Source organism: Haplochromis burtoni, unplaced genomic scaffold, assembly GCF_018398535.1.
Source record: "Haplochromis burtoni strain Fernald_Lab_line unplaced genomic scaffold, NCSU_Asbu1 Contig_56, whole genome shotgun sequence".
NCBI lineage: Eukaryota > Metazoa > Chordata > Actinopteri > Cichliformes > Cichlidae > Haplochromis > Haplochromis burtoni.
Genome location: NW_024582417.1, coordinates 1,574,876 through 1,587,387, shown reverse-complemented (window position 1 = coordinate 1,587,387; position 12,512 = coordinate 1,574,876). Strand labels below are relative to the sequence as shown.

Genomic DNA, 12,512 nt, shown 5'->3' with positions numbered 1-12,512 from the left:
CACAACTGTAACATCCCAAGAAGTCTGGGAGAACATTTGTCTCAGATGACTTGAACTGTTGTGCGTAAAATCATGTGCTGGCACACAGCTCATTGAAAAGCCATGTTTTTGTTTGAACAAATTACAATAAATGCCAACAACCTGTACTTCCTACAAGTTTTGGCTCCCTGCTACTTCATCTTAGGAGATCCAGTTGCCAATACAAATATGCACCTGCAGGTGGAAAAGTGGGAATTCCAGGGAGCAGGAGAATCAGAGGTGGTGGTGGTCACTGTTCAGGTGGGGCGGGCGCCCTCATACACAATCAGACAGCATAGCTTGCTCTCTATATTCCTAACTAATGACTGCCTCAGTGTATAAAACTGTTTTATTTCAGTTTTAAGAAAATGTAAAAATTCACTGTTACAGAGCATATAGGGGTTTTTTAAGGCATTATCTACGTGGAATAAGTGGAAGGAAGTACAGACAGTGTTGTGGAGCTTGCTGGTGTGTCCTGGAGAAACAAGCGGCATCTATTTAGGAAAAGAATGGTGACTCACCTGCTCGGGGCTGATCCAGATCCAGGCTCTGGTTGTCTGAGTTCTCCTGCATTAACCTTCGTGTCCATTGTAGCGTCTCACCATTCACGCCTGGCTGAAACCCCAAAGACTCTGTCTCTGTTGCAAAACAACACGAGCCATTTTAGTGTAAAAGCAGCCAAATGAACAGGCCTCACAGGACTCCAGATTCAGAAGGTGCTTTGATTTAGAGTCAATACCAAAAACTATTCTCACTAATGTTTTGCACTGCATGTTGATGGATTGTTTCTTTAATTAGCCGACGACAGGACAAACTGCTTATTGATCTTTTCAAGCAAAAATGTCAAACACTTGCTGGTTTACATCTCTCACCTGTAACGATTACTGGATTTTTAAAAACCAAAATTAAAACTAAATAATCAGAGGTCATAACGAAAATAATTAGCTGAATTAAAATACCTGTCGCGATTTCTCAGAGCTGTGTGTGTGCTGCCTAAAAACTGTTCATTTTTACCAACACCATCATTTTTTTTTCTATATTGACGAATTCGAAAGCTGGACAAGCAATCTTACTGTAATTTCCAATGTGAGGGTTTTTTGGGGGGTCCAACAAAAAAACAAATAAATAAATAATCACACTGTAGCGTTGTGTTTCTGTCTGTGGGAGATAACAGCATGTTCACTATTTCTCAGCCATCAGTGCTGAAATCTTTACAGTGTCTATTTCTGTTGTGTATTTTATTCCTCAACAGTTGAAATGTGTGGGTTTCCTTTTATAGCTTTGGCAGAGCGACAGCTGAATAAGTCCCATCAGATAAATCTGCCTCTACAATCTATATATATGGAAAAAATATATATATAAATATATATATATACAGATCTCCTTCTCCACCACCACCCACTGAGAGCTTTCCACTACAGGCTGAGAAGATAGCGAGGGAGTTATTACGCTCTCTACTACACGCCGTCCTTTTATTATGAGGCCTCTCGGCGTCTGCCTCTGATGCATTTCGTGATTGCCGGGTGCTGTCGTGTCCCTTTGTACCTTACAGCTCAATGAGCCCATTTCACGAGGGCAGCGGTCGAGGCTGAGAAGAGACGTGAAGGCTTTCATGTTGAGGTATCAAGAGGAGCTCGCCTCGTGTGAAATTCAAATAGGTTTCTGCCACAGATGGCTCTGTACCGCGTTTCACACGTCTCACTGGGACACATCTATAAATGCCTAAACCAACATTTTAGCTCATTAAAAAAAGGAGACATAAATACGTGATGTTTATTCCTGTAATCTCAACATGCTATGATCTGCACACATCATGGCTGTTTGACTAACTGTATCATATATCTGGGTTTTGAAGAGTAGATATTTTAAAAGCTGTTTACAGTTGAACTAATTAATTTGTCTGTTGATTAATCGAAACACTGTCACACCTCCTTACCAGAAAGCAAATATCAGTTTTATCTTTAACACTGAATAAGCAATAGCTTCCAGTGTGGGGAAAAATACACTCACTCGCCACTTTATTAGAAACACCTCGCTGGTATTGGGTTGGATTCCCTTTTGTCTTCATAAATAGATTCAACAAGGTGTTGGAAACATTCCTCTGAGATTTTGGCCACACAGCTGCTTATTCATTGCTTGCTCCTCCACATCCCAAAGGTGCTATATTGGATTAATATCTGGTGACTGTGGAGGCCATTTGAGTACACTGAACTCATTGTCATGTTCAGGAAACCACTTTGAGATTATCTGAGCTTAGTGACACAGCGCATTATTTTGCTGGAAGAATACAGGATGATACACAAGGTTGATTAGCCAGGTTAGATAAACCTTGAAGAAAAACCTATGAATTTTACATAGGTTTATATTATAGGAAAAAAGATGTACATGGTCAATAATTCTTTATGAAAGTATGCTTTTAAAATCATCAAATTAATAATAATTAATTAAGCAAGCTTCAAAATCTACCCTGCAAAGTAGTTTACTAGGGCATCAAATCAAACGCACATCATAAAACAATCAGGTCTAACAAAAGTGTCACGAGTTATGGAGTGTAGGAGTTCTGAGGTACCAAATGCAAACAAATGAACTAAAAATAGACCTTTTATTAGGCTGGTGTAATGTCCAGTAACTACAGAAATCTTATATACACTGTACGTGATGGTACACAGGAGGGTACACTGTGGTCATAAAGGGATGGACGTGTGCAGCAACAGTACTCTGTGGTGTTTAAACAATAAGAAGCGGGCCCAGAGTGTGATGGGAAAATATTCCCCACTACATTACACCACAACCAGCAGCACGATCTGTTGATACAAGGCAGGATAGATCCATGTTTTCATGTTTATCCTACCATCTGAATGTGGCAGCAGAAAATTGAGACTCATCAGACCATGCAACACTTTCCTAATCTTCTGCTGTCCAATTCTGGTGAGCCTGTGTGTGAGTTGTAGCCTTAGTGTTTTTGTTTGTAGCTGACATGAGTGGCATGTGCTGTGGTCTTCTACCGTAGCCTAGCTGCTTCAAGGTTTAATGTGTTGCGTGTTCAGAGATGCTCTTCTGCATACCTTGGTTGTAACAAGCAGTTATTTGAGTTAATCTGGTCATTCTCCTCTGACCTCTGAGATCAACAGGGTATTTTAGCCCAGAGACCTGCAGCTCGCTGGATACTTTCTCTTTTTCAAAGCATTCTAAGTACACTGAGTTGGTGTCATGTGATTGGCCGACAAGCAGTTGAATGGGTGAACCTAACAAAGCAGCCAATGAGCGCATATAACTTTAAATATAAGCATTCATATAACTAAAAGCAATTTGTTTTCTAACTTTAATTAAATCAAACAAACACTGATTAAAAAATGATTTAGCCTCTGAATTTATCACTTTAGATTTTCACATTCCAACTACATGGACAGAGTTTTCAATGCACTATATTGTAAAGTTTTCTAAGGTGCTAAACCTCAATATTCCAGTGTTTCATTTTTTTTAAACGTTTTTTTTAAAGACATCCTTGAAGTTACAAGTTTTGTAACAGAAATTACACATGCACACACTTTCCACGCATTAAGAACGCAGTGTGAAGGTGCTTTTTACCTTAATGATCAATGGTGTCAAATTTGGACAACTTTACTGTTACAGTAGATAAGACTGTCTGCTAGTAACATTTACATGTAAACAAAGGAATAAGGAACCAGACTGATCAGTGATGAAAGCTGATGGAACAAGAAATGAGGTGTTTGAATGGAAATACCTTAATCCTGCTGAGAAATGGCCCAGTATAAACACATAACCTTTAAATACATAATTTTGGTCATAACTCACTGTATGGCAGTGCAGACTGTGGGAAGGTCCAAGCAAGTTATGTCCGCATAATTTATGATTTCTTTTGTTTACTTTTGTTTTTAGTCTTAATGTGATGAAGAAATCAAATATTCGGAATCTTTTTGTAACTTGTGCTAAACTGGGATTAATGGTCTAACTACCATACAAACCTTTAAAGCTTCTTTTTTCCTCCCTTGAAACAACAATGTGTTATTTAAGATACAGATGAACAAGGCCCTACGCTATCTTCTTTTCCTCTCTGAAAACCTAGTAGTATCGCCATCTTTGGCGGAAACAAGACATTTGATGCCATCAATCACACAATGACTGACAGGCTGGCTTCTTGAGATCGAACCCCAAACACCTTCACTGCCTCCACAAGGCCAGACAGACAGCAGTCTGCAGTATTAAATGTGCCTGACAGTGAAATCCTCAAAAGGTAGCAATACAGGTAAAACGTCTGTGTGTGTGTGTGTGGGGGGAATCTGCAGTCCAATCTTCTCATGGAAACACTGTTATCTACACAGAAACACTGCAATGTTTCCACATAGATAACGCTGTAGTCCTCTGGGTCTCTTTGACATTCACACTGCACATTTAGTAAGTGTCCTGTGTCGCTAAACAAAGAGCTGATAAACATTAAATTTGACCTGAATTATACCTCAGCCACATTTTGATTAACATCTGAGTGCAGACAATACCAAATCAAAAATTTAAAACAAGTGTGGAGACATTTTAGAGTCGGACAGTTAGGAACAAATCATGGATGATGAGTATTTTTTATAACAGAAGAACACGTGCCAAACCTTTCTACGTACCTCAACGACAGGCATCTGTACGTGTGCACAATGTTCCTATCCTAAAATGTCACCGTTATTTTGTGTGAGCAGCAACATTACTATCTGTGTTTACACTGTAGTACTGCTACCTTTACTTACGTAAAAGATCCAAATACTTGAGCTGTTCAATCTTTCGAGATCTACATACGTGGATGTGTCACTGTAATCTTCATGCAGATGTTTAAGGAAAAGCATGAAGATTTCATGTGGAGGCACTCGGGAGCATTTTGTCAGGTTTATGCAGCTTTTAAAAAAATTGATTGGTTGATTCTCAGTGCTCTTATCAGCCGTGGGTTCATCTGCGAACGTGCAGTAGATGCCCAGCAACACGAGCAAAATGTGTGTTTCACTTTATAGAAACTTGGTACTATTAAAAGTTCACATATACGCTGAATTTTATCAGGTAGACGCAAACACAGCTCCAAATGATCCCAAAGTTGCCTCATATCTGCTGGTTATATAAATTAGCAGTATTGGTACAGCCATGTGTGTACTTTGCTTTCATATTATGTTTACTTCTGCAAAGTTGACAGAAAAATGTGAAAAAGATTAACGTTCACTAAACCTGCTAAGCTTTTTTACATCTTCCCAGAAACTGAGATGAGCTCCCATGTTGGAAGTGTCTTGCTCATGTGGTAATATTGGTGTCCGAAGGGTGTTTCTTGTGTTTTGCATTGCTTAAAAACAATGAATATTTTACCATTAATCTTTTTCTTTGGCAAAAATCACAGTAAACATGATTTTGCACAGAAATACTTGACAACAGTTTGCTTTGGATTGTAATGCATTCTCCCAATCCTTAATGTAAAGCTTCTCTTTTCCCCACCCCAGTATCAGACTGATAGTAACAGAGCTACACATCCATAAATGGTTAACGGAGCAGTGGTATTCAGGATGCTACAGTATGTGTAATATTTTCCAACTATTGTGAGAGTAACCTGCCTGTCATCATTACAAACAGCAGGACACATGCTTTGCCCAGCGCTTTGTGCTTTTATATGGTTTTAAGTTGAGCAGCCTTGGTCTCAGTTCGGAAACCCTCTTCAGAGCTGATGGGCACACTCATAATTTAAAGGTGAAGTATAAATATTAATGACACGGCTCATTCAGAAGGACACTCTTCCACCAAGGATGTCCTGTGCTACTGAGATGAAGCCCAAAGGTAAAAAAATAACAAAACACTAGTGATGGAACAAAAAGTTCACCTATTCAAATATTTATCTGAACAAAGGGTGGCAGAGGGGTGCAACGCAGTTGGTGATGCTGGTGCTGATGAGTGTGCGTGACAGCGAGGGATCACATCAGCAAAGGCGATGAGGGGATGATGATGAGCTGGAGGAGGACAAGGGTGAGGGGGTGGGGTGATGCCTTTAGGTGCAATGCTGTTAGATGAGAATAACGCATCTAACTTAGCGGCTACTGATACAACTGGAAGTGTCGCATAATCTTAGAGGGGTTTTGTTTTAAGGAGACGGAAGCACATAAAGATGGAGGTGTGTGTGTGTGTATACACAAATTATAAAGCCAGTTACTTATGTGACATTTCCTTCACTACATGTCCTTTTATAGATGTAAGTTTATTTTACCCTGGAGGCTGCAGGCATCAGTCCTAGGGGATATGAGTTATGTCACATGTTGCCAAAAGAAACAAACCGAGACAAATTCGATTAATTTAACTATTAATTAACAACACTTAGCAACATTTTATTTTGTCCACTGAAAACCATGTTCGCCGCTTTCGGGAACAGGAGGACACTAACAGGGCAGGCGGTCTATTTGGGGATAAGGCAAATATGCCCTAAAAAATTAAACCTGCCCTGTTGTATACAGTAATTCTTCAGAGATGAAGATGTAATATAAATTGAACACCCAACCCATAAGTGACCTTATCCGCAGTGATTGGATTTAAACATGCCACAGTTTGTCACTGCTTTATGTAATCATCAAACTGTCACCTTCCCTCAGGGTGACTTGACAATCAATCCAGTGCGCACCTGCCTGCTCTCCTACTTATTCATCACCGTTAAGTGTTGGAATAATGTACATGTATTTCTACACACGTGCATCTGCAGCTGTACCACAGGTATACATATGTAATACATACATCTTTATTTTTTCTCGAAGACAAACACATGAATTATGCAGCGTTTCTACTAGTTTCATGTGGCTTTAGTTGAGAGAAGCACTACCTTAATACACATCTAAGTGCGTGTGTGTGCGTTTTTAAACAATTTCCTTCTGGTTTCTCCTCCTCACTGCCAGGATGCAGAGAATTAATCATCATAAATCTTTATGTAAGAACGAGATAATAATAATTTAGCATCTAAGTGGGCACAGCAGCGGCATTTCTCATTCTTGAGAGCAAACACACATGGGTGGAAAGTCAGATTCATTATACTGCGAATGTGAAGAGAAAGAATGTGTTTTACATTTTATTTCAATCTTACGAGATATCCTACAGCTGATATTTGTACGGATTTATAGAGTAGACGCACGCAGGCGCGCTCAGCCTCTGTGTCTATATTAAGGTCTCACCTGGTGCCTGGATGACCTGCGCGAGCCAAATGACGGCGACCAGCCCGACTCCACAGCAGCAGAACCGCTGGAAGGGCCGCCGGTGCCTCGCTGCTGCTTTCATTCCTCAGCCGGCCGCATATCCACCAGAAACATCTGTTGCTCTCTTTTACTTGTTTCACACTTTTACACCGCAAGAAGCTCCGAACAAACCGCCAGCAGTAGCAGGAGCAGAAAACGACTTCTCTGACAAGTTGTGTCAAAAAAAGAAAATCCCCGCAAACGACAAACCCGTTTTTTTTAATTTTCCCCCCTCCAGGCTCAGAGGAGACGTTTTGCTGGTAAACTCATCCAAAGGTCCGGGTCGCACATAGCGAGGAGAGGCGCAAAAAAGCTTTCCGCCTTCATGTGTACAGTGTGAAAGGTCGACAGCAGATCCCACAGTGAGCTGCAGCAACAGGAGGCGACATGCTCTGAGCCCTGTGTGCCTTCACTCTGCCTGTCTGCTCACGCTGTGGGCTTCCCCCGTGCGGCCACCAGGCGACGACAAACGCAGCCGATGTCGAGCAGATGACATGTGGTTGATATTTCCACTTTTCCGAGCTGCAAGCTGTGGCTTATTAAAGCAAAACACTGCAAGGTGTGACGGACACCTCTCCAGAAGAACTGTATGATTTAACGTCCCCTGGGGCAATGCTCTGTCTACACCTGATTGGCTGAGCGCACCTGGTTCACCTAATTACAGGGGTGCAAAGCGGGGAATGATGGAAACTGGAGCCGAATGCTTTACAGTATTTTAAATAATCGCGTTCACATCCAGGGAACCTTGAAGCGGCTCTAAATATTTTCTTTCTTGTACTTGTTTATAATTTGAAATGTGCAAAAAAAAACAACAACCTTAAAACAGAAGATATCCTGACCTTAGTGCATCTCTTTTTAAAGAGAGACCTGGCAAAGAGAGCAGCAGAAGTTACAACAAATTTAACACATTCTAATAATAACAAGTGAAGAAACAAACACATCGCATATTCAGTACATTTAATTATTTTTCTTTAAAGGTACAGTGTGGAAAATTTCACCACTAGATGTCAGTAGATTGCAGATTGCAGTCAACTGAATTCTGTTTTCCTCTCAGTTCAGTTACATAATCTTATCTACTGTAGTCGCTCTAGGAAAAACAAATCTGGTGAATGTAGGCTTTAGGTCTGCTGTTTATTCAGCCAGTGCCCATGTCTATTTACGCTAGGAGGATGTAAATCTTTGTGAAAGGAGTCCGATACAACTCAATTAGTCAAATAAGTTCCCTTCTGATCAGAGGCAGCAATACTGAGGTCAGTTGTTGAGGACATCTTTTTCTGTTAGTAAGCGCTGCAGTTTTTGCTGCTGTTAGCTGCTGTTAGCTGCTGTTAGCCTTCGTTGAAGTGGATATAACATTTTCAGACTTGGATACTTAGTGAATAAACTCTCTTAAGATGTGAGAATATAATCAAACTGTTTATTAGAGGGAAAGTGTCCTTTTTTATGACACTCAAGCCTAACATTAGTTGTTAGGCTAACTTATATAAGTTAGCATTTAGTGCTAACTTTTAACCAGCTGTTGTCGTTGTCTAGCCAGCTCATTGTCAGCTGTCCAGATACATCAAGGTTGCAAGCAACTGCAACAATATTGGGAATGAATAAACATGTTTATGCACATTTTTGTGTATTAGAGCTCTGTCTTCAGCTCAGGAGATGAGGCTTGAAGTGAGGAGGAAAAGGATAAAGTGGAAGTGAAGGAGGAGAGAGAGGAGTGGTGGAGGAGGAGAAAAACATAATGAGAAAGAGAAAACATACAGTATGAACATATAGACTTTGAAGGAGCTATTTGTGAAATTTAAATTAAACATTTATTTCAATTCAGTTTTCTTTATATTACACCAAATCACAACAACAATTGCCTTAAGGTGGTTTTGTAAGGTAAAGACCCTAAAATAACAGAGAGAAATAATGAAAACACCAAGAATCAGATGATCCCTTATGAGCAAATGCTTTGGTGACAGTGAAGGAAAACCTCCCTTTAACAGGTAGAAACCTCCAGCAGAAACAGGCTCAGGGACGCATGGCCATTTGTTGCAACTAGCTGGGGATGAGGGGAGGTAGACAGAACACAGACACACTATGGAGGAGAACCAGAGATTAACAACTACTCATGATTAAATGCAAAGTGGTGTATAAACACAGTGAGTGGGGAAAAAAGGTGAGTAAAGAGGAACCTCCCCAGCACCTTAGCCCTATTGCAGCATAACCAACTATAAGCTAAACTAACCTAACTATAAGCTTGATCAAAAAGGAAAGTTTTAAGACTAATCTTATAAGTAGAGAGGGTGTCTGCCTCCCGAATCCCAAATGGGAGGTGGTTCAACAAAAGAGGGACCTGAAAGCTGAAGGCTCTGCCTCCCATTCTACCCGAGGAACCGCAAGTAAACCTGCAGTCTCAGAGCAAAGTGCTCTATTGCAGTGCTACAATCACTGTTGGGCAAGTTACTTTGAAAAAGTAATTAGTTATAGTTGCTTCTTCAAAAAAGTAACTGAGTTAGTAACTGAGGTGATTTGCTTTTGTCATAAAACGATCGCTTGTGTTGTAAATGACTTGTTAACCTATAATCTATCAAAAAACATCTCTCATGCATGATATTAAGTTATTTGTAAACAGAAAACACATTTCTGTTTACCAGTAGAAGCTGCAATCAGGTTTTGGAAATGTGATTTTTAGATATCAGATTGAAAAATATCACCTTGAAGATTTGACCAAGAGGGTAACACAAAATGCAATAAATATATAGTGTAATGGTTCTATTGTGGCCAAAAAGGACTGGAGTAATTACAGTGCGGAACACAGAGCAGTTGCAAGACTCAGACTCACAAGAACACTTATAAAATAGGTAATTTATTTTCTATAGTACCCCATTCATTATTTTCGTTGACCACAGCCTTTTAACCCCTTACCCACAAGGATCAGCAGTCTGGCACAACTAGTGCAGAAACAGCCAGCAGGGAGCAACTCTTTGCACAAAGGAGGTCATGTTGTATTTAAGTCTATAGGAAAGTTCACCTTATATATGACCTCAGCAAATGCTTATCTTATGACCTTGTGCTCTCAATCCCTTATTTCATTGGCTATGGTCAAAATGCCAAACTCAAGTCCAGATGACCAGTGGTTAACATCATATCCATCATTTATATAATCAGGTTTGAACCTCATGAGTTTTCTCTGATTACTCCAGCTTCCTCCTGGCCAGATAAATGCAATTTTACGTTTTTATATCCAAGGCTAGCAAATGGTTTCATTTCCCTCCTTGTAAAACATTTAGGTATGCCAAAAGCCCAAACAAACAATGACAGGAGCAGACCAGAGACCATGTTGTGAGTTGACCACACCAGCCAGAACAACACCCATCATGGAAAATATTAAGTTTATATCCTAGGTGAACATTGCACAAGACTAAACATTTCAAATAACAGAACAAGATGGTAACAATCCCATGAACTCTGACGGTCCTCCACACAAGATCAGCTCTCCACGAGTTGCCAGCAGATGTAAAATGGTAAAGATCATTAGTTGTGTCCCTCAGCAGCATTGGGTGTTTTGTTCTTGTCTTTTTTGGCCTTTTGGTAAAATTGTAAAACGCATAAAGACATAAAACTAAAAGCAAAGATTTGAGTTTGCAAAACAAAGCAAGGTGAGAATGGTTTCATTAAGAAGTGTATTGGAGTGTGTGTGGGGGTTCTCACTGTATCATCTTATGCTGTTTTTGTATCCATATCAGTGCCATGTAGTGATGCATCTGGCCAGCTCACTAACAACAGCATCCAGATAAAGGTAGTGAGGTAGTGGAGACCTCACTGAATGAAGTATAATTAGCTGCAATCATTTATTCTATTTGCTAATCTCCCCATAAAGTTGTTCCTAATTAATTAAGCTGCATAGTGCTGTGCAGATGTTGCTTTCCTTGTGTCCACTTCCTCCCCACTGCAAGCGGCTGGAGGAGATTTCGAAGCTTCATTTCTCCAGCGAGCTCGCTCTCACAGGAAATGTCCACCCTGACAAGTCACATAATATACTTTTGTTATTATTAGCACAAGTCAGCCAAAAGAGTCACGTGGCTCGTTTGCAACACCAAAAAACTCGAGACAAGTGATAAATTTTATTTCAGGACACTCAACTTCAGATTCAGATTTTCTGCTTTGACGAAGATTAAAGAGAAAGAATGAAAAAGAAAACATATTTAACTTCTCTCTTTTCTTCCCTATTTTCTCATTCCCAGTTCTTGACGTAATGCAAAATAAAAATGACAGAAGTGTGCATGGATCATCTGTATGCAGAAACAAAGGCTACTTGTCACATGGAGACCTTCCAGAAACAGGGTGAAGATGAAGAAACACTCCTGCAGTCCGGTCTGCTAGTAATCCACCCTGCCAGGTTTCCAGAAAGCACACAAACCCTTTTGCGTAAAATGTGGATGGACTGTACGATAGAAGCGGTCTGGCTAATGTCTTCTTTTAAAAAATTAAGACCTTAAAAAAAGACCCATTTTCACTTCAGGAGAATGAAAAAAAAGGTGAAGCAGCCTCATTCAACACCAGAGAGCCTGCAGCGCCCTGGTGTTTTTCATTTTTAATGTTTAACTCCAGAGTTTTTGGCAGGCTGGCAGGACTCGGATTAGTTTATCACTGACTTGTAGGTGTTGTTTTATGAAGTATATCACTTATTAACAGACTGCTTGCTTTACAAAACTACTGCATTTGTCCGTATGTTTGCATTAGATCAAAAGAAGAATGCAGTGCACAACCTGAGTAAATCTAGTATTTTAAATTGTTAAGATTTAGATTTTATTTGAGATATATCCGTAAAATACGTGTTTTCACTTTTCACTTGAGTGAAATCCAACCGAGTAAGAGTATTTTTCCAAAACACAAATCTTCCGTTTAACCTTAGACTGGCCCGCATTAGCCTGCCTACATAAACTGTTGGGTATATTTTTAAATACATTTTAAATACATTTTAGGAAAACCATTTATTTTTTTTGTTTTTATAGATGGGTATCAAATCAAATCTAATCTAATGGATGTGACTCATCTATTGTGAGTTTAGTTTAACTAATGGCAGGAAGTCTACACGAGCATTGCAAACTTACAGCAGGTTTCATGTACTTGTTGTGGCCTGGCCATTTAAAATCCAATATACAGCATACACACACATTCACTCTCCCTCCCTCTCTCTCTCTCTCTCTCTCTCTCTCTCACACACACACACACACACACACACACACACACACACACACACAC

General features: G+C 39.9%; 1 protein-coding gene across 1 annotated transcript in view; it reads right to left on the bottom strand.

Moving 5' to 3' along the window:
* The window catches only part of LOC102309081 (sodium/potassium/calcium exchanger 3), a 32,513-nt gene extending 24,705 nt beyond the window's left edge, over window positions 1–7,808 (bottom strand). Inside the window, exons 1-2 of the mRNA XM_005922174.3 lie at window positions 7,209–7,808; window positions 540–656 (exon numbers count right to left, since the gene is read on the bottom strand). Of these exons, the coding sequence (XP_005922236.1) occupies window positions 540–656; window positions 7,209–7,311 (220 nt within the window). The 5' untranslated portion in view covers window positions 7,312–7,808. The remainder of the gene's footprint in view (window positions 1–539; window positions 657–7,208) is intronic.
* Between the last annotated feature and the right edge of the window lie 4,704 nt (window positions 7,809–12,512).